This window comes from Balaenoptera borealis (genome assembly GCF_965194805.1).
Source record: "Balaenoptera borealis genome assembly, chromosome: 20".
Taxonomy (NCBI): domain Eukaryota; kingdom Metazoa; phylum Chordata; class Mammalia; order Artiodactyla; family Balaenopteridae; genus Balaenoptera; species Balaenoptera borealis.
Window position 1 is genome coordinate 49,566,380 of NC_138879.1, and position 21,197 is coordinate 49,587,576.

General features: G+C 58.1%; 1 protein-coding gene across 6 annotated transcripts in view; it reads right to left on the reverse strand.

The window, feature by feature from the left end:
• Positions 1 to 3,629: 3,629 nt before the first annotated feature.
• ATP2A3 (ATPase sarcoplasmic/endoplasmic reticulum Ca2+ transporting 3) overlaps positions 3,630 to 21,197 on the reverse strand; it is a 32,663-nt gene continuing 15,095 nt past the window's right edge. For 2 of the 6 annotated variants that reach the window (XM_082370559.1, XM_082370554.1), the window contains 13 exons: positions 20,818 to 20,906; positions 20,549 to 20,651; positions 19,173 to 19,304; positions 18,654 to 18,779; positions 17,350 to 17,568; positions 16,905 to 17,240; positions 14,867 to 15,087; positions 13,784 to 13,986; positions 13,220 to 13,305; positions 9,435 to 9,568; positions 8,839 to 8,956; positions 8,201 to 8,318; positions 3,630 to 4,360 (listed from right to left, as the gene is read on the reverse strand). In XM_082370559.1, the coding sequence (XP_082226685.1) occupies positions 4,254 to 4,360; positions 8,201 to 8,318; positions 8,839 to 8,956; positions 9,435 to 9,568; positions 13,220 to 13,305; positions 13,784 to 13,986; positions 14,867 to 15,087; positions 16,905 to 17,240; positions 17,350 to 17,568; positions 18,654 to 18,779; positions 19,173 to 19,304; positions 20,549 to 20,651; positions 20,818 to 20,906 (1,992 nt within the window). In that variant the 3' untranslated portion in view covers positions 3,630 to 4,253. Of the gene's footprint in view, positions 5,054 to 8,200; positions 8,319 to 8,838; positions 8,957 to 9,434; positions 9,569 to 13,219; positions 13,306 to 13,783; positions 13,987 to 14,866; positions 15,088 to 16,904; positions 17,241 to 17,349; positions 17,569 to 18,653; positions 18,780 to 19,172; positions 19,305 to 20,548; positions 20,652 to 20,817; positions 20,907 to 21,197 lie in introns of all 6 variants that reach the window. The other 4 variants (XM_082370556.1, XM_082370558.1, XM_082370557.1 and 1 more) reach the window with 4 other exon arrangements.

Consider the following 21,197-nt stretch of genomic DNA (forward strand, 5'->3'; position numbering starts at 1 on the left):
GCAGTAAATTGGGGGGTGGGGAGGAAGGGGAGGGGGAAAGGAAGGAAGGAGGGAGGGAGGTGTGGAAGGAGGGAGGGAGGGGGGATGAAGGAAGGGAGGGAGAAAGGGAGGAAGGGAAGGAGGGAAGGAGGGAGGGAGGGAGGAAGGAGGGAAGGAAGTCAGGCAGTCCTTCTCCAGTCTGTGTCTGTGCCCTTCACTCCGTCACCATGTTTTCCTTCTCCCCCGCCTCCTCCTCCTCTTCCTCCTCCAAGGAGCTAGGCTTGCTGACAGACAGATGGACCAATGGACAGACAGACTTGCTTGGAGCACACACATGTGCTCCTGTTATAGCCTCGGTTCTGACCCTGACACTCAGAAAACAGGATGCCCCGGAGGACAGTCTCATTTGGGGATGTTATCATAACCAAAAATGTGCCCAAAACAAGAAGAAATAAAAGCAATTACATTTCTTTCCCCAAATACCTTTTCTTGTGAATCACTCTGCGAGAGTAAGACAGGCAGCTGATAGGGTCAATGTCCCTTTCACTGGTTCTAAAGTGCATCTTTCCATTGAGGCCTGTGCTTTCCTGCCCTTGGCCCCCACTTCAGCATCCCCAAGGACAGATATCCGTGTTCGTTTTAGGCATTTTGGGAAGTGAAGGAAACCTAGAATTCTGCAGGCTTTTCTTTACAGCAGCCCCGTGATGTAGGCTCAAGAATTGCCATTTTACAGATAAGGACACTGAGGCTCTGGAAGCTAAGGGCCTTGGCCAAGGTCACACAACGATTAGCTCCCATATCTGCTGGTGGCCGGGAAGGAAGCTCCCCAAAGTCTGAGATCTTGGCCCAGAGCCCACCCTAAGACTCCAGCCCTTCAGAGCCGCCAGACCCGCCTTATAAGCCCAAAGGCCGGATGGCCTGAGCGGGGACTGGGCCGGGCCTTGTAGGGAGGCAAGGCAGTGCTGCCAAGCTTGGCCCCAGGATGGCCTCCCCTGCCTGGCTAAATTTAGCCACTCTGTGAGGGTGGAGGGGGCCTGTGTGCCTATCCTGGAGGCCAGCTCGGGCCCTCAAGGAGGTTGGCACAGGCTCCAGTGGGTCTCCTTGGCCACTCAGGGTCCCAAGGTTGCAGGGGCCACGCCTCTGCCCGGAGAGGAGGTCGGTCCAAGCTCCCACACCAGCTGGTCCGGCCTCAGTGTCCACACAGCCTCTCAGACGCTGGCTGGAACAGGGCCCTGGACTGGCCTAACTGGACAGTCTAGGGGAGGGCGGGGGAGGGCGGGCATCCATGGGGAGGCCACTACGGGGGTCCCCAGGCTGGCTTCTCCCCACTGCCCAGATCTTGCATGGCTTCTCTGGCCTCTTCGTCCCCTACTAAGGGCCTCGATCTGGCTGGAGCCCCTCTGCCCGAGTGTCCGAGGCATCACAACCCCCTGGTTCTCCTCCATGCTTTTGGGCCGTCTCCCCTTGGTCCTCAGCCTCTTCCTGCCCCTGGAATGTGGGGACTCTTTGGGGCTGGCCTGGGCCACTGCCCCACAAACACTGCGCACACACCTGGAGGCCCGCCCCCTGCCGATGCTGAAGCCGCTACACCTACAGCAGCCGCGTGCCTGCCACCTCCTCTGGCTCCCACCTCTTTTCTCTTTCTTCTAAATCAAACTGCACTAAGGTAAAATACACATGCAATAAAATGTACCCATTTTAGGCACACAGTTTGATGAGTCTTGACAAATGCATGGAACTCCCCTCCCCTCCCCAATCCCTCACCCTTGAATGTTCCCTCCTGCCCCTTTGCTGTCAATCTTCCCCAACTCCCAGCCCCTGGCAATCACGGATTTGCTCTGTTGCTACAGCTTTGTTTTGCCTTTTCTAGAACTTCATGGAGGTGGAATCACTCAGTCTGGGCTCTTTTTGGTTCTGGCTTCTTTTCCTCAGCACCAGGGTTTTAAGCATCATGCATTCTGTTGCATACATGGGTACGTTGCTTTTTATTGCTGAGGCATATTCTGCTGTATGGACATGCCAGTTTGTTTATCCTTCCCCTGTTGATGGACATTTGGGCTGTTTTCAGTTTGGGGCTACAATAAATAAGCTGCTGTGGACACAGGTTCAGGTCTTTGTGCGGACACGTCTTCATTTTCTGTTTTTGCCCTTCCATTTCTCCCAGTGCAGCCCTAATGGGCATTCATCCCTCCTGGGAGGGGTGCAGTGTGGGGGGCCGTAGGAGCACAAAATCCTGGCCTCTGGAGGGGGCAGGGGGAGGCCACGGGCATCTTGGTCACTGCCATCCACGAGCCAGTGCGAAGCGTGCCGGGGCTTTCCCCGGAATTCCCTCTTGGGTCAGCGGCCGTGAGGTAGGAAACCTCTGTTTACCTTGGCCCATCGGGCTCCATGCTGTGGGCTGGACAAGGCCGGACTTGGGCAGGGCTGGGTGGGGATGGAGGCAAAGCAGGCCTGGCCACGCGCCCCAGAGGCTGCCAGGAGCGCTGGAGCTCGCCTGCCTCCTATGTAAGCCCTCCAGGCCCATCTTAGCGCCGCTCGCTGCCTGTCAGGATGAGGGCCAGCTTGATGGTCAGACTTTCAGAGGGCCTCAGGCTCTTTATCTGTAAGACGGAGCCCTACGCCCTGCCGGGCCCATGTTATGGAGCTGGTTGAGGACCCGGAGACGAGGTAGATGAAGAGGCTTTGTGATCTGAGATGGACCTTGTTCAAGAGGGAATCCTTCTGCCCATCCCCGGCTCCTGCTGTGCGCTGTGTGTCACATCCTGTCTCCTAAATAAAGCCTGGGAGCTCCGAAGGGTGGGTCCTGCCTGTCTCCTCTGGTCACGGCCTGCTTCCTGGACGTGCCATCCTTGCATTACGCGGGGCCCTGTGCTCAGAAGGGACCTGCACTTGGTGTATTGTTCTGCTGCCACTGTTAAGAAATTCTTAATTTTTGAACAAGAGGCTCCCCATTTTCATTTTGCACTGAGCCCCACAAATTATACAGTTGGTCCTGCCTCTGGCCCTGTGGGCAGGGCCTGAGTCCCCTTCCGAGGGCAGTGAGTCCTCCTTTCAGAGGAGGAAATGAGGGAGGCAAGGGAACACGGCTCTTCCCTTTCCAGAGCTCCCACTTTTGGAGGGCAGGGTCACCTGGGCGAGTCAGGAGTTAATGTCAAGCAGCCTCACAAGGCCCTGGGACAGTGTGAGCCCCAGGAAGCCTCGGGGAGGTGCATTCGAGCTGGGCTGGGAAGGACAAGAGATGGATGGTACCTCAGGGAGATGCAGGACCCCTGGAACAGCCACGGCTGGGGCCCCCTCTGTGGGGAGCAAGTGACCCCTGATATTCAGGCTTCAGACCCAGCCCTGCCCCAGAGAGTGCTGGGCCCCTCCCAGCCTCATTTCCCTGTGAATCGTGTGTAAGGGGCTTTGATCACATGCACAAACTTTCAAGTGCTGTACACGTGAGGAGAAGGCAGTCAGGCCTCTGCTACGGGGGCGTGGCTCCCCGCCCCCAGTCTGAGGATGAGATCTCCCTCCGGCTGGCGCTGGCGTCGGAGCCCCAAACCTTCACTCACCGCTCCTGGGGGAGGGGGCACAGGTGGTGGGAGCCCCTAGGGAGACACCGAGGGGGCAGAGGGGGGGCCGCTCTCCAGGAAACACGCTGATGGCCCTTGTTGCCCCAGACACTCAACCTTTATTTCTCTACCAGACTGCACGTCAGCAGGTGGGTACAGGGCCCTGCCCCCTCCCCAGACCTCCCTTCCCCCAGCAGGAAAGATGCGGAGAATCTCTGGGGGCTCCAGGAAAGTCCCACCCGACTCTGATTCTCTCACTTTCGAGAGAGGGGAGGGCGGGAGTGTGGGCGGAGAAGCCACTGAACGTGGAGCCCATTTGTCTGCAAGGCAGGCCCAGGGGGCCTTTTGATTCTGGGACCAGGACAGGGATGCGGGTCTCGATTTACACATAAAATAATCACTTTGTATACTCTCCAGGAGGGGCGAGGACGTGCGGTCATTTACTCACTGCTTCTTCTGCTCTTAGCTAATTTTCGCTCGAGGGGCAAAAGCTGAGTGAAGAGAACACTTGTGTCCCGCAAACGCTCTTTTCCCATCATCGGAAGTGAGCCACTTGCACGTTCGTCACTCCGGCAGGGAGGGAGGGAGCGGACGTGCCCTTGGGTAGCTAACCATCCTTCGGGACGTCCTTTCGGCCCATGGGTGTGGGGACTCAGGATCACGCAGCCGTGCAGACCTCGACGTGGCCAGGCGCTGGGTCAGGGTGGCAAGGCTCAGTGGTCAGGGACCCGAGGATGGCTCGGGTCTCAGGTGCCAGGGACACAGAAGGTGAATCCGTCCTCCGCTTGGCAGAGCAGGCAACACCAAGACGGCGTGTGCTTTGTCGGCTTGGAACAGAGAAACCTGAGTCTGGGGGTGCGCCGAGCTGAGGCAGGCAGGCTGGCCATCTCCCAGGAAAGGGGGTCCTTGCTCCGCCCCCCTCCCCCGCTCCCGTGTCCCTCTCTCTGAGCCTTCCACCCCCTGCACACATAAACACAAACAGGCGCAAGCCCTCGGAAGCTGACTCCGTGGAAGCAGAGTGGAGGGGGCCGTCCGCCCTCGCTGTGCACAGCTGGGCCTGGCTGTCCCCCCTTCACCCCGGGCCAACCAGGCCCCAGCCCAGGCACTGAGGGAGAGCTCTGTCTACGCAGAGACGCAGGTCGCCAAGGAAATGCCCTTCCTCCAAGGAAGGGGAAGCGGGCTCCTGAGCGCACTTGTGGATCTGGGGAGGAGGGCGCTGCTGCCAGCTTCTGGGCAGGCCCCTCCCGGGCTGCAGCTCCTGGGCCACAGCTTCAGGGATGAACTGCCCAGGAGAGCCCTAGAGACCTGAATTACAGAGCCCCCAGAGAGATGGGAGTGGGGACAGAGACCCCGGGACGGGCCTGGAGGTGGCCGCCCCGACCTCAGCAGGGCCCAGTGAGCAAGCAGGTGAGCGTGCAGGCAGGGGGGGTTCGGGGGGGCGAAGGCTTGGGCACCATCACTCTGAGGTACACACTGGAAACTCCACTCTGCTCCCGGCACTCACTTCTGGCCCTTTTCTTCTGGAAGAAAACCCGAGAGCGTGTTAAGATGTACGTATGAGAGCACACATCCAGACTGGTTCCTTCTGGCCCCTTCTGTCCTCCTCTTTCCCTGGGATAGCCCCACTCTCCCACGGTATCCCTCGGTCGGCCCCCAGCCCCGCTACACCCCCTGGATGTCCCTGGCGCTTCCGTCACCCCACATATTCCATCACCTCCCTCAGAGCATCTGATGCACATTCTCCTCTTGGTTTCCAGTTTAGGGAACCACCACCTACCATCATGAGGTCCAGAAACCCTGGCCATCCTTTACTCCTCGCCCATCCCACATACCAGGCCTGCTATTTCACCATCTTCATCTCTCTTCCTCCGCTGCCCCCACCAGGACTCAAGGCCTCTCACCAACAGTCCTCCTGTCCCTGGCACCACGCTACAGACCTAGCCCATCACTCCCTTCAATGGCTCCCCAACTGCCATCAGAATAAACTCCAAACCTGCCTCATATCCTGAACCCTCCCAGATCGGTCCCCACTCAGTCTCTCCAGGCCTCCCCTCCCTTCAGCCTGGCCCGAAGGCCTCCCCTCCCTTCAGCCTGGCCCACAGGCCTCCGCCTGACAGCTGCTCAGCCACACCTGGGCAGAGCCAGGTGGTGGGGTAAGAGGACCCTGCCCCCGACCCGCCGGGACTGACCCAGCACCCATAGTTCTTCCCAGGACACATCTCTCGTAAAGCATGGGGAAGCCACGAGCATCAGGCCTCAGCAAAACTTCCCTAAAAGGCCACCAGGCTGGCTTGGGAACGCAACAGGGTCCCCTGTCTCACCCCCGCCCTGTCTGCCGTTAGGAGGCCTGAGGGACTGCGGCTGCACAGGGTATAGCTGTCTGGGCTGCCAGCGGGCACACTCCACCCCACCTCTCAGATGTGGCCACAGATACCCAGCCTGTGTCCGTCCTGCGGGTCCCATGGCCGCTCCTGAGAGCAGACCACCACCCTTACAAGCCGAGCTTCACCAGGACCATAGTCAACATCTCAGGTTAATGGTGGAGGTGGAGGCATCTTCCGGGACCAGCTCACCCTGGGCTGGGCCTCAGTGTCTCCCTCCCAAACCAGCTTAACAAGGCCCACCAGCCTCCCTGCCCTTAGTCTCGCCCCCATCTACCCTCCATGGTCGCCCCAGTCCCTCCCATGCTTCCACCCTTCTATGGCTCCCTCTTCCCTGAGGATAATGTCCAGGGTCCTTACCTTGGTATCCGAGGCCCCTGCCACACTCTGGCCTCAGCCTTCTACCCTGCATTCCAAGCCCCAGCTCCACTAAAGAGGCCAAGTCTCGCGAGCCCAGCCTCTTCTCCACCAAGTTCAATCCTCCCCTTTCAAACCTCTGCCCAAACCCCACCTCTTCTAGAAACCACCCCCAACCGTGGCCCAGTAGGGGCTGCTCCCTCCCCAGTCCTTCCAACCTACCCGGTCCTGCCAGGGGCCTGCTCCCCTCCCCCACCCAAGCCAAATCCTCCCTCAGCCAGTAGCCAGCACTGGCACAGTGCCCAAGACATAGGCTTCTCCCATTGGCTGAGAAACGTTCTCACTTTTCAGCTTTCTCGAGAAGACACGGAACCTCTTGGCTAGGGAAAGCTCTTAAAGACAAAGCTGCCCACATCCCCCGGAGGATGTGGGGGACTTTGCAGGCGAGTTAGTGTGGTCAAGGTTGGCCGGCAGCCTTCCTGGTGGACCAGCCCTGTGCTCCAGCCAGAGCTGGGGCTCCTGCAGATGGAGTTTCAGATGACAGAGCCATTTCCCTGCCTTCACTTCCCCAGGAGCACCCAGAGGGTGGGCCCAAAAGAACCATGCAGGGGGCAGAATGCCTTGTCTGGCTTGGCTCCCCCTTCCCCCCCGGACCTGTGGACTCCAACAGACCTTGCTTTGACCGAGCAGCACCCACCTCTACCCTCGGCTGAGCCCCCTTCCTCCCCGCCATGTGTCTGGTCACCCTCTGGACAGACCTGTAGTGGGCCAGTTTCTCCAGAGAGAGGAGGCCAACTTGTTTTGGCCTTTTTAGTAAGATAAAATATTGGCAGTGCCTGGGAGGGCTGGCCAGCATGGGAGATGGGGGCTGCCCTGGCCCCTGCGGAATGACAGGCACATGATCTGTTTATGGGCCCCCACCCCGCCCCGGCACCCTCCCCTGGGCCTGGGATACATTCCTGCCAGAGGTGGCCCTCAAGGACCCAGCTGCTCCAGAGCAGGCCTCAGCCATCTCTGGGCCTAACCCGGGGCTCTCAACAGCAGCCTGGCCACAGACCTAGAGCCTTGGCTCAAACTCCCAGGAACAGGGACTTTCTCACCCCTGCCTCCTCCCTCCCTGGGCAGCTCGGGCAGTGAGAATGATGCTGTCTCCCTGGCCCTTGGCAGGGTCAGAATCACCCACGCTCTGAGACCCTGGCAGAGGCAGGCAGGTGGACACCGTGCCCCAGCCTGCTCCTCCACGCACCGCCCCCCACCCCAACCCTGCCATCTGTCCTCCATTCCTGGGTTAAGGCAGACCCAGAGCTGTGAACTCAGAAACAGAGAACCGCCTGGGAGACTGTGCTGAGAATGCCTGCATAAAAAACAGGCCCGGGGCTTCCCTGGTGGCGCAGTGGTTGAGAATCTGCCTGCCAATGCAGGGGACACGGGTTCGAGCCCTGGTCTGGGAAGATCCCACATGCTGTGGAGCAACTAAGCCCGTGAGCCACAACTACCGAGCCTGCGCGTCTGGAGCCTGTGCTCCGCAACGGGAGAGGCCGCGACAGTGAGAGGCCCGCGCACCACGATGAAGAGCGGCCCCCACTCGCCGCAACTGGAGAAAGCCCTCGCACAGAAACGAAGACCCAACACAGCCAAAAATAAATAAATAAAAAAATTAAAAAAAAACAAAAAACAAAAAAACAGGCCCGGTTCAGAGAAGTCAGAGGCCAAGGCCCAGAGGAGGGCACAGCAGGCCTGGCTGTGCAGGGCTGGCAGCAAGTGAGGGGAGCGAAGCCGCGTGGCTCTGAGCAGTGCTCCCGCTGGCGGCCCGGTGAGCCCAGGGCCCCAACCCCTGCAGCCCAAGACCCTGCAGCCTGGAAGCAGGGGCGGGCGGGGAGGCGGGCTGGAGGCGAGCAGGGTGGGGAGGGTCTGGGGCCTCTCACTCACCATCCACGTGCTTCCGGGACAGGTACTTGAGGGCCTCATCAAGCAGGATGACAGGCAGAGATATCTGGAGCACCACCACCCACTGGCGCCCGCTCAGTGGGGTCACTTGGAAGATGAGCTGGGGCGGGGTAGTTTTGGTTAAAGGAAGGAGTGCCCTGAGCCCCCCAAATCCACTGCTTCATACACCCAGGCTACAGTGGACCCTTCACGAGCACGTCTGAGATGCCTCTCAAGGTCCCACCTCCAGATCTGTGTCCCCCTTTTTCCTCTGCCTGAGGTGCCCTCCCCTGCCCTCACCCAGAGGACTAAATCCTTCTGTTCTGTTGGGGAGTGGGAGGGATTCTGCACTGGGAAAGGGCATCGGCTTTCCTCCTGCCCCAGCCTGGGGAGATTCCCCACCTCTTCTGTTCCCCAAGTCTGGGGGGAGGGTCCCAAAGTGGGGGACACATCTGGAGGACAGTGGCTGGCCAGGGTCCCAACACAGGCTGCAGTCACGGAGCACCATCAGACCTCCCCCATCACAGCCCCCAGGCAGTTTCCATCACGAACAGGCCCAGAAAGGCCTAGCATCAGAGGAGAATGAGGACCCTGTGATCCCAGGAGCCCGAGAAGGTGAGCAGGGCTGGGTGGAGACTCACGGGCAGGGGCGGCACAAGCAGGATGAGGAAGTGCAGGGCCATGGACATGGCCACAGCCGCCAGCAGCCAGGGGTTCAGCCAGGGTGGCATCCGCAGCAGTGACTGGTTCTCTGAGACGCTGCCAAGGGCACAGGGCGCTCACCTCAGGCCAGGATGCGGGCAGGCCCCACCGTGGTCACCCACCCGCCCCCCCCATGTGGGATGCAGCAGGTGGTCTGGGCCTCGGCATTGCCCTTTAAGGACAGGAGAGCTTCTGGGAGGCCAGTGCCGCCAGGAGGTGAATGTCGCTGCTGCCCACTCAGCCCCCAGGGGCCTATGCTGGGTCTTGGACGCCCTTTCTCTGCCCCTCAGACCCAATCCTGGCCCCTCTATTTCCTCAGACCTCCATCACGTCTCCCTTTGCCCCCTGGATCCCAATTTTGGCCCCCATTGGTTCTCAGAGCCCTCTTCTGGACCCTTCTGACCCCCAGACCCCAATCCTGGACCCCCTAAACCTCGGACCGCACTCCTGGACACCTCTGACCCCAATTCTGGGCACCACTGACCCTCAGCCCCCATCCCTCAACCCCCGCTCCAGGCCCCTCTGCCCAGCCCACCTGTTAAGGGCGTTGCACATCTCAATGGTCACCAGCACAGACAAGGCCATGGTCGTGGGGAAGCGTGACTCAAAGACCTCGCATTCAGTGCCGGCAAAGAGCGGGTTGTCCTCTGAGCACTTCAGGAAGTTCCTCTGAGGGCCCCCAGGTGGGGTGGGGTGGTGGCGGGGAGAACAGTGGTCAGGGGTGGGGCCAGGGCGTGGGAAGAGGGAAGCCTCACTCCGCCCTCACCCTCGGCTCACATCTGAGGACTCAAAACAGCCAGCGCTGCTGCGGGGAGGGTCCAGGGAGGGGTGCTCGCTCTCCCAGGATGGGGACAGAGGGGCTGCACTGGGCCAGGGAGAAGGGCAGACGGTTCTGGGGCAGGGGGGTGGTGGGACGGAGGGGGAGCAGCTGGCATTAGGCTGGGGATGGACGGCAGGGGGCTCTGGAATCAGGGGGTCGGGGGGCCTGAGTATCCGAGGTACAGGAGTGCGGGCGGTGATTAACTGAGGCCACTGAGTAACGTGAGTAAACGCACATGAAAACTGATCAGTAAAATTATACTTGAACAGAATTCACCTTTGGTGGGTAGAAGAGGAAGGTTACTGGGGCCCTAGTCATGATTATTAAATAGGATTCCATTCACACCTCCCTCCACTTCTGCTGCTGAAATCGAGCTCTACCAGACCTGCCCTTTGCTTATGACGTGGCCTAACCCATGGCCAGGTGCAGGCTTGCTGCATGGCTTCTTCATAATTAACAGCGAGCTCTCGGGGCTCAATAAGGGAAGTGGCCCTCGCCCCTGCAGCCCCAGGGGAGTTTTCTTCCTGCCCGTAAACCTGGCTCACAGAACCTGCTGTAATAACATGCTGAACTGAGGACACGCGTGAGAACTTCCGTCTTGCTCTCTTCCGCACCACGGGGATAAGCATGAACGTTCATAACCGTTAAACAGCTCTGTTCTCCAACAATACAAATCTGGCCTCTGGAATCTCATCTGAACACAGTGATCCTTTAAGCTAAAAGTTCCGAAATGGGGGTGGGGCCACGTGCTGTGAAAATAACCCTCAAAGAGAAATCTGTAAAGTGACCAGCCGTCTGACCTCCTGTCCAGGAAATCCATCCCTCATTTCCCCCAGGGCAAAAATGCGGGTAAGGCGACTCTGTCAGCCAGAAGGGGCTGCTGGCACTTTCCTCTCTCGTGCAGGATGCAAAATTATAAACGACTATGGCTTGGCTAGATTTCTTATTTTAACAAAGAGATGGAGAGTCTTATTTAAACGAACAGTGGGAATTTCTCCAAACACCAAGCTCCAGTATTTGGGACAAGTGCACGTTTTTATTTGGCACTGATCACAGGGCAGAGAAAATGTCCTAAACTTTGAACCCACCCACTGACCAAGAGGACCAAATGCTCTTGCAAGTTGTGTCACCACCGTCAGGCCCCACCTCCAGACCTTAATGGTAAGGGCCTTGCACATGCATGTACCCACAAATGCAGTGCACACACCTCCCACTCGGGCATGTGTGTGCTTGCATCCCTATGCCCGTGCACGGGAAGAAAATACAAACAGAATCACATGGAGGTGTTTCAATAGACAAACACTCTGCCCAGTTCAGACCTCCTGGGTTTCAGCCGTGAGCACCTGCCACGCACGCATTGTGCCCAGGTCGTGGGTCACAGTGTGGCCTCCTACATTGTTTATTAGAAGGTGCTCAGGGCTGGAACTTCTCTGCCTCACAGATTCACGGTGAGCAGCCCCCGAGGGGTGGGAGGCTGTTTCTTTGGGGGAAGCCACTGTTCTGCCTACTCCTTCCCTTTGCCTCCCTGGCTATTTCCTATTCACCTTCACCTGCAAGGCCCCCTCTGGGTTTCATTAACTTTACACTTACATAGCTCTTACTATGTGCCAGGTGTTGGTCTAAGCACTCTGTAAGTATTGAATCATCTTAGCCCTATGAGGCAGGGTCTATTATCCATTTTATATGGATGAAGAAACCAACAGAGAGGTTAAGTAGCCTGTCCAAAATCACACAGCTAGTGTGTGATGGAACCAGGGTGGGAACCTGGGCAGCCAGGATCCAGGATCCACTCTGCTGCTTTTATTCAGTGTTCCTCCAGGATCTGGGCACTTCTCCTGAAATTCCAGCACCTGGAGCTGAAAGTTCTACCTTAGGTCTAACTCTTGACCATCTCTGAGTTCCACAGCCACCTGCCTTTTCTCTGCTGAAGCACTTCTCACTGTGAAATGTGACTGCCCATTTCCATGGCTCTCTCCCCCACCAGACTCGACACTCTTTGCAGAGCCTTTCCCGGCTCGGTCACTGCCATCGCCCTAGCAATTTGTGCCTGGCACAGAGTCAGTGCCTAATAGCTGTTTCTTGACCAAGTGGATAAATGAGAAATGGAATGACCTGAGGACAGTTGGGAAGGTGGCACCAAGGGAACTGGGGACTGACTGGTAGTGGGTATGGGATATGTATCTAGCATGACCCCAGGGTCATGGGTGACCTGCTTGGGTGACCAGGCAGGCAGTGGAACCGAGATGGGCATGGAGGAGGGGATTGTTTGGGGGAAGGTGACAGATTTTGACTTTGGACTTGGTGAGTGCACAAGGGCTGTGGGGCATCCCAGAGGAGGTATCCAGCTGGCTCTATGGGATTGGGCTCAGAAGAAAGGTCGATATGGGGGGAGGTCTCTGGAGATTTGGGATCCACAGCACAAAGGATGGCAACAGAGACAGGGCAGGAAGGAGGTAGCAGCAGGATGGCTGGCACATCCCCACTCTCCAGCTGCTGCCCCCACAGGAGCTACAGGAGCAGGTGCCTGAGCCATCTGCCAAGGGCTGCAGACCACCAGCCTTTGGGACAAGGGTCTGGGCCCATGCTCTTCATTGCTGCCAGGAGGGAGAGCCCCATGTGCTTGAGGGCTGGTGGATGGAGGAAAGCATCTCCGGGCTGCCTCTACCTAGGTGTGAACCCCTGAAATAGCCCTCACGCTGCCCTCAGGGTGGGGAAGACTGTACTCCTCTGACACTCCCAAGAGTGGCCAGGAAGTCAGGGTCCCTCTCTTGAGCTCTTCTACCTACAGGAAAGTGGCAAAGTCAGGCACAGTCAGAGGAAGGAAATTCCACATCCCCGCCGCTCTCCCCTTTAAATGAGAAACCCACAACTGGCTTTGCCGGAATTGCCGCGAAGGTTCTTTCAAGCAAAGGAGATGCACTGGCTGCTCAGACAGGAGGACAGACTGACAGACAGCAGCTGAGGTGGGGCTCCCTGCCTGCTTCCAGAGCTTTGCTGAGCTAAGCCCGGCCCGTGGTGTGCACCTGCCAGCCAGGTGACTTCAAGAGGTCAGTGGGTCCCTTCCCCGAGAAACACGTTGGTTATGAAAGTGGGGAGCCTGGCAGATTCCTTCCCTCCACTGTCGATTGCTCCAGTTTGACCCTCTGCCATTTAGGGGCTCCTACCTCTGAGCCCTCAATTGTTCGGGGAGTTTCCCAGTAAAGGTAAGACACTTCTGGGCAGTTAAGCCCCTTGGTCCCCCTGTAACTAAATGATTGGGGGAGGAAGTAGCCTCCTCTCCGGCTCGGGGGCTGTGCTGCCGTCTCTAGGCTTCCTGTGGCTTCTGAGCTTGTCTCTTTAGGTGGTGGATGTCTATGCGGGGAGTTGGGGGGTGGGGAGGGACAGCCACTGGCACCCGTGGGGTTCTGGACTCCTTTCCCCTGGAACTCCAACAACAACTTGGGCTGTGAGTTCTACCTCCCAGATGCCCCCAACAGGCTCCCTGGCCATCCCTTGCTCACCAGCTGGTAGAAGGTGACCTGAGGTCCCTCGGCATCATACAGGAACCACCAGGTGGCAGCAGCCACTGTGGCCAGGCCAACGTACACTGTGGGGAGGGCAGGAGAAAACTGGCTATAGTGGACACCTCTGGTTTTCTGGCATCCGTTTCCCCTTCCTAATAATTTGCTGGATCTCTGTCAGGGAACCACTCTCTCCCTTTCTGAGCCATGTGGTTTGCACACTACTGCGGGAGTAATAGGACAAAAGGCTCTTTCTTCTGCTTTATTTGAGGTTGTAACGGGGCAAGTACGAGGGCTGGAGCTGCGGCAGCCATTCTGCCACCCCAAGGGGCACCTGCATGAGAATGGAGCTGAGGCAGAGCCAAAATATGCCAATGATACTGTCTGAGGGCTGGGTCCAGCCATGCTTGAGGCATGATCTAATCTCTTCAGTTACACGAGCCCACACAGTTTCTCTTGGCATAAGCCAGGCTGAGTAATACTGGTCTGTAGTTTGCAAGTGTAACTGATACAAGGGTCTTAGGAAGCTCCAGGAACCGCAATGAAGACTGGGGCCCCACTCACCTCCAATAGCCAGATATCGGAAGAAGAGCCAGCCACTGATGAGGGCCTCCCGAGGGTTCCGGGGCCGCTTCTCCATAATATCCAGGTCTGGTGGGTTGAAGCCCAGGGCCGTGGCAGGTAGGCCATCCGTCACCAGGTTCACCCAGAGCAGCTGCACAGGGATCAGGGCTTCGGGCAGGCCCAGAATTGCCGTGACAAAGATGCTGGAACCAGAGTCATGGGCTCTAGCCCCCAGCAAATGGAGGGTCCAGCTCCTACTCTTACCCCAGGCCCGGGAGCTCCCGCACTGTCTCCACAGCAGCCCCGCCTCACACTGGGCCGCCCCTGCCCCCCCAGTCCCAGCTCTGGCGCCTGGACAGACCTGCCCTTTAGGCCTCTCCTCTTGAGGACACAAGTCCTCTTTAGGACACACACACACACACACACACGTGGACAGTGCATGCCTGAAACATATACACATTTGTTCACAGATGTGTACAACAACCTAGCACAGCTTACACAATCCACAAACACAAGCAAACACCTACATGCTTGCCCCGACGTGCAGAGATGCAGAATTCTTACATAGCCAGGCAAACATGTTCACCGTTCTCCACAGGGATCACTCACATGTGAACCTAAGTGTGTAGACAATTACACACTAGCACAAATCCTCATGCGAAAAGATGAACAAGAACTCACATGCACACACGTACACACACCTCTCACTCAGGCACACACCCTATGTGCACACACACACACACACACACACACACACACACACGAACACATTACTGCCCAAAGGTGAGGCAAGTTCTCCCATCTTGCAGGACTCTGAAAGTGGGAAGAAGGTCACGGCTGGAGGGATGACAGGGGACTTTTCAGGCACCACCAGGGGCTGAGGTGCATCAGGGCCTCTGGAGAATGATGAGGCGTCCCCATCCCTCCCCACCGTGAGGTGGGACTCTGGAAGGCCCCAGTCTTCCAGGGCAGGGCACGGGGTCCCTCCATCCCTGCAGCCCCACCCCAGGAACAGGCATTTCCCCAGTCTTAGGGATGCAGAGCTGGTCCAGAGGGCTGGGAGGAGGGAACACAGGGCCTCACCAGACGACCTCGCCAACATTGGAGGAGATGAGGTAGCGGATGAATTGCTTCATGTTGCTGTAGATGGCCCGGCCCTCCTCCACTGCAGCCACAATGGAGGCAAAGTTGTCATCTGACAGTACCATCTCTGCCGCTGACTTGGCCACAGCTGTGCCGGAGCCCATGGCGATGCCGATCTCCGCTTTCTTCAGGGCTGGGGCATCATTCACCCCGTCTCCAGTCTGAGGGCCAGGTTAGGTGGGTTCATGCCTGAGAAACTTCCCTTCCACCTCCCTGACTCCCCTCAACTCAGCCTATCACCAAGTTTAGGGGATGTCCCCGAAGAAGCAGACAGCTGGACAGAACAAATGGTGAGGTCATGAGCCTAGAAACTGATCTGGGGATGAGGCTAAGGGGAAGGCAAGGAGTGCAGATAAGGACAAAATTGAGGAGAAGATCGAGTCAAAGATCAGAGAGGATGGTGAGGTGGGGACAGGGATGAGGGTGAGTCAATGCCGAGAGCAGGGATGAAATTCAGGTGGGATGTGGGGTAGAAGATGAAACTGAGGTTAAGGACAAAGTTAAGCTCAAGTCAGGAATGAGGTGAAGGTCATGGTCCAGGTCAAGAGTCAGTTAGGTGCTGTAGTCAAGGTGAAGGCTGGAGCCAAGGTGAAGGGCAGGGTCAAGAATGGACTCATGTTCAAGATAAAAAAATTAGATTAAGGTAGAGGTCAAGTCAAGGCTATGGTCCATATCAGGAATGATGTCATGGTAGAAGTTGGAGTTGAGGTCAAGGTCAAGACTGAAGGCCAGATCATAAAGTATTGGATTGGGGGGGGGATCAATATCAGGGATCAGATCAGGGCCCAGGTCAAGACTGGAACCCATATCAGGGTTGAGCTCAGAATAAAGAATCAGTTTAAGATGTCAAGGTCAAGGTCAGGGACCAAGTCAGTGTGAAGATCAAAATAAGGTCAAGAACAAGTTTACAGTTGTAGTCAAGTCAAGGTTGGTGCCCAGCTCATTATCCAGATCTAGGCTGAGCCACAGGTCAGGATTAAGGTCAAGGTAAAGGACTGGGTTAGGCTGGAAGTCAAGATTATAAACTGAGGCCAAGTCAGGGTTGGGTTGAGGTTAAGAATCAGATCAGTGTTGATGAAGAGGTCAACAATCAAGAATGAGACAGAACAAAAACTGGGTCCAAACCAAATGTCCATCCAGAGGTGAGTGGATAAAGAGACTGTGGATGGGACTTCCCTGGTGGTGCAGTGGATAAGACTCTGCACTCTCAATGCAGGGGGCCCGGGTTCAATCCCTGGTCAGGGAACTGGATCTCACATGCATGCTGCAACTAAGAGTTCGCACGCCACAACTAAGGAACCCTGGAGCCGCAACTAAGGAGGAGCCTGTGAGTCGCAACTAAGGAGCCCGCCTGCCGCAACTAAGACCCGGCGCAACCAAACAAACAGGCAAATAAATAAATAATCTTTAAAAGAGACTGTGGTATATTCACGCAATGGAATGCCACTGAACAATAAAAAACCAATCATGTAACTGATACCTGCAACAACATGGGTAAACTTCAAAGGAAAGAAGCCAGACACAAAAAAGCACATGCTGTATGATCCCACTCATATGAAAATCCAGGAGAGGCAAAACTAACCTATGATGCAAAAAAATGGGAAGGAGCATAAGGGAACTTCATGGGTTGATGGCAATGTTCCCTATCGCGTGTGGGGGAAAAGTGCACTGATGTCTGCAACTTACTTTGAAACACATTTAAGAAAAGATGGATGAAGGATGGGTAGATGGATAGGTACGTGATAAAGCAAATATAAGTATGTTATTTATAGAATATAGATAGTGGATATTTATAGGCATTCACTATAAAAATCATTTTGATTTCTCTTTGTGTTTGAAATTTATTGTAATAAAATGTTGGGAAAAATAAGAATGAAGCAGAGGCAGCGGTCGCCTGGGTTGCTCTTCCCAAGGTCTATGGCAAGTGCTTCACCACCACCCGCGCCACCTCCCCCAGGCTCCCGTCTAGTGGCCTCACCATGGCAGTGATCTCGTTGAAGGACTGCAGGTTCTCCACGATGCGGGACTTGTGGGCGGGCTCCACCCGGGCGAAGCAGCGGGCCGTGCGGCAGGCGTGGCGCTGCTGCTCGGGGCTGAGGTCATCAAATTCTCGGCCCGTGTAGGCCTTGCCCGCCACGTCCTCTGTGTCCTTGAAGATGCCAAGCCGGCGGCAGATGGCCACAGCTGTGCCTTTGTTGTCCCCCGTGATCATGACCACACGGATGCCCGCCTGGCGGCAGCGTGAGATGCAGGCAGCCACCTCGGGCCGCGGAGGGTCCAGCATGCCCACGCAGCCCACAAAAGTCAGGTCCGTCTGCAGGGAGGGGGCGGATGCGAGTGGGGCCTGGGCCCTTCCTCAGCCTGCCACCTGCCCAGCGCTGCAGGTGGACACATGGCTCCCAGCCCTGGGGCCCAGCACCCACCTCGTACTGCACAAACTTGCTGCAGTCGTCTAGCTGCATGTCCTCCTTCCTCGGGGGCGCATCCCGGGTGGCCAGTGCCAGGCAGCGCAGCGTGTCCAAGCCTGAGCCCCAGTCCCGGATCTTGGCCAGGATCTGCTCCCTGGAGGTGGTGTTCAGGGATACGGTGCGGCTCCCCACGCGGACTGAGCTGCAGCGCTCGATCACACTCTCAGGTGCCCCCTGCCGCGTGGGGTAGGGGAGGAGACAAGTCCGTCAGTCAGGACCCCTTCCCTCCCTCCTGCCTAACTGAGGAAATTGAGGCCCAGATACGGGAAAAGGTCACCCAAGGGGACACAGAACAAGGCACAGACCAGAATCCATTCTTTGGAAGCTCGGAGAGGGAACCAATTAGGCCCCACTGTGAGAAAGCCCAGGGGGAAGGGGGCTCACACAGGGTGTGACACCGTGTGAAGCCACGCGGAGGCACCCTCCCCTCACCAGCCTGCAGCTGAGAAGGCCTGCTGCAGCATTTTGGGGGATGGGGTGGGAATGGCAGCCCTCCTGCAGGCCCTGCCTCCCTGCCAGCCTGCTGCTACCGGGATCCCAGTTCTGCGGGGTGCTCGGCAGCGGGACCAGGAACAGAGCCCTGCTGAGGGTGTGTGGGGTGTGGCTCTGGGAAGGTGGTCTTGGGGGTGCCGGGCTACTCAGCGGCCTTGGGGTCTCAACCCGGATCTCGCCCGAGGCCTGGGAAGAACCTCTGAATCCTCCATCAGTGCCTCCTCCCTCTCCTCAAAGGGCACTCCAAATGCTAGGTTTTTTCAGCAGCCCAAGCTCCCAATACAGAAGCTTGTCATTTCAAAAGAGGTTAAACCCCCCGCTGCACGTGAAGACGTGAATGGGGGTCTGGATGGGAGCTAGTTCCTTCCCTCCTTGGGACTCGGTTTCCAAAACACAAAGCACCAAAGTTGCACACCAACCACCTCAACACTCCCCATCAGAAGCAAACGGGGTTCCAAGACCTTCCAGCCTGACCGGCTGTTCAGATGGGGAGCCCGAGGCCCACATGGGGGTACGGTGACCGCAAGGTCATGTGGCGAGGCAGTGCCTCTCAGCCCAGAGCTGGGACCACAGGGTGGGGCAGGCCTCAGCATCTGGCCCTGGCTTTATCTGCCCCACACGTGGATCCCACTCCCAGTTCCCCATGGCAGGCTGACCACCCTTGTTCTGGAGTCGTCGCTTTGACAGAGGCCCTCACGCCTCCCCCGGCCTCCCACCGCTGCAGGCTCTGGCTCTTCAGAGGCCCCAGGCTGGTCAGGCAGGCCCACCTTCACAAACATCTTGCTGCCCTGGGCCGCCAGGCCAGGGTGGGTGGGCGTGCAGTACACTGACATGGACTTCCGGTCTCGGGAGAACTCCAGGGTGAACTCCTTCCGCATCAGCTGCTTGATGACCTGCAGGACCCAGGTGGGTCAGGGCGGGAGGGGCAGAGCCAGCAACTCTGGCTGCTTCCTCGCCAGCTGCTCAGCCCCATGAAGAGCCTCTTGCTCCCTGCACGATGTTGTCTACCCTCTTCTGACCCTGGCATTCAAGGCCTCTCTCCCCCTCTCCAGCCCCAGAAATGCCCCAAAGTTGCCATTTCCTGACCATGCTGTGTAATTCCCGACTCTGGGTCCTTGCCCACACTCAGCTTTTCCTCTCTTTTCCCCCTAGACCAGTCTTACTAGGGGTCTGAGGGCCCTCCTCCTCCCAGAAGCCTCCCACGACTTCATTCCCTCCCCTCCCTTCTCCAGATGCCCCAGAAGCCCCAGCCACACAGCCTGTGGCCGAACCCCCAAGCTGCTCACCGCGTTGCAGGCCCCAGCTCGCTCCACCCGGGACAGGGCCTGCAGGTCCGTGTCAAAAACATTCATCTTCTCTACCAGGCAAGTCAGGGCCGTCTCCGTGGCCTCTCCCACCTTCTCATACACGCCCTTCGCCTAGCGGGGCCCAGGTACAGGGAGTGAGGGGCAGGGCGGCCCCCAGCCTCACCTCCCACTCGCTCCCTGCCCCCTGGAGCTCACTTTGCCAGAGTCACCTGTAACCTCCTTTGCACCAGGCCTGTGGGCCCTTCGCAGCCCAGCTGACCTGGGAAGCATCTGGCACTGATGCTCACCTTCCCTTCCGACCCTCCCTCCTCCCCTGACATCAATGGCCACGCACCTTTCCTGTCCTCTGAATCGCTCTCTGCTCACACTTCTCCGCTTCCTTCACCAGATTCCTCTTTCTAAACCTGCTGTCTGGGCCCTGCTCCTTCCATCCCACCCCCCACCGCTCCCTGAGGCCTCATATGCCCCTGGCCTCTCCCATCCTTCACGGGCTCATGACGGCCAGGGCCCACCCAGCCCACTGCAACCTCTCTCCTGAGCTCCAAGCCCACAGGTACAGCTGCTGCCTGTTGGACTTTGTTCCCTGGGGACCCTCAGGCTACCTCTCCCCCTCCCTATTTTGCCGCTCCCATGACAGTCCCAGCCAGGACAGCAACTACAGGCTACCCTGACCTCCTCCCTCTTTCACCTAACCAGTCACCAAGTCCCAGGATCTGGGCTCCAAACTCTCTCTCCAACCCATGCCTCCTCCCCTCTCCCTGAAGCCCCAGCCAGGACTCAGCTGGCACCTCTCCGGCCTGGATGACCACAAGGGGCTCCTCGGCTCCGGTCTTGCCCAGTCTGTTCTGTCCTCCACACAGAAGCCTGGGTGATCTTCTGTGAATGCAGATCTGACCATATCACTCTCCTGCTCCAAACCCTTTGGTGTCTGTCTACTGCCCTCAGCTGGGCATCAGACTGACTTGGCCAAGTGCCCCCGCCCCACCAGGCAGGAGCGGCCTCCCACATGCTCCAGCCGCAGGGAAGAGCATTCAATGCCCGTTTCTGGGCTGTGCCTTCTGCTTTAAACACTTCTTAGTCTTGTCCCCCAAACCTCTTCCCCCAGGCACCCCTGGCCCTTCTGCCCTTTACATTACAGTCCTCCACAGCCCAAGAGCCCCGAGCAGGGTTCCAGAGCCAGTCTGAGGAAGAAGGAGGGGTGGCAGTGTGGAGTGGACAAGGATGGCAGTGGTCCTGGGGTGTGGCACTCCACAGGGGCAGGGACCTCCAATCCTGCGAGCTTTGATACTCTGGGAGAAAGGTCTGTTCTGAGCGCCTGGATACTAGGGAGGTCACGAAAGGGAGTAGGGGCCCACCTCGTTGTAGTCCAGCGCTGAGTCATTGCACAGGGCGCAGATGGTCGCCAGCTCCACCAGCCCGTCAAACTGCCCGCAGCACACAGGCCACTCCCCCAGCCGCCTGCGGAGCCAGAGCTGTCAGTTCGGTGCCCTTGTCCCAGCCCCCGGGCAATGCCCAGCCTCTTGGCCCCCAAGAGGCCTCGCCAATGACAGCTCTCAGAGCTGTCCTATATAGCTCCGCCCACCAGGAAACCCCGCCCACCTGAGCCCCCTCGCCGAGCACTCACACTTCGCCCTCCGGGGCATACGTGGTGCCCGAGATGGTGAACTCGTGCAAACTGCAGGTACCCGCTTCGGCCTCGGCTACCACGAACATCTGGGGAGCGCAGGGGCGTGCTCAGGCAGGCCCCCCTCCCTGGGCAGCCAGTCTGACTAAAGCCTGACCCCAGGGTGGTGTCCTGTGGGTCTCCAGAGGAGCCACCTGCCTTCCCTCCCCCAGGGTCTTGGAGGTGAAGTGTAAGAGTACTGCATCCAGGCTGAGGCCGGGCCTCTCTGCCCTGCCCAGGTGTGTCCAGTTCGGGCTTGTCCTTTGCTCTAGACCCATGAGGGACTTATGGCAGATTCTTCAATGTTCTGGGGCAGCTGCCAGCTTGACAGGGCCCTGAGC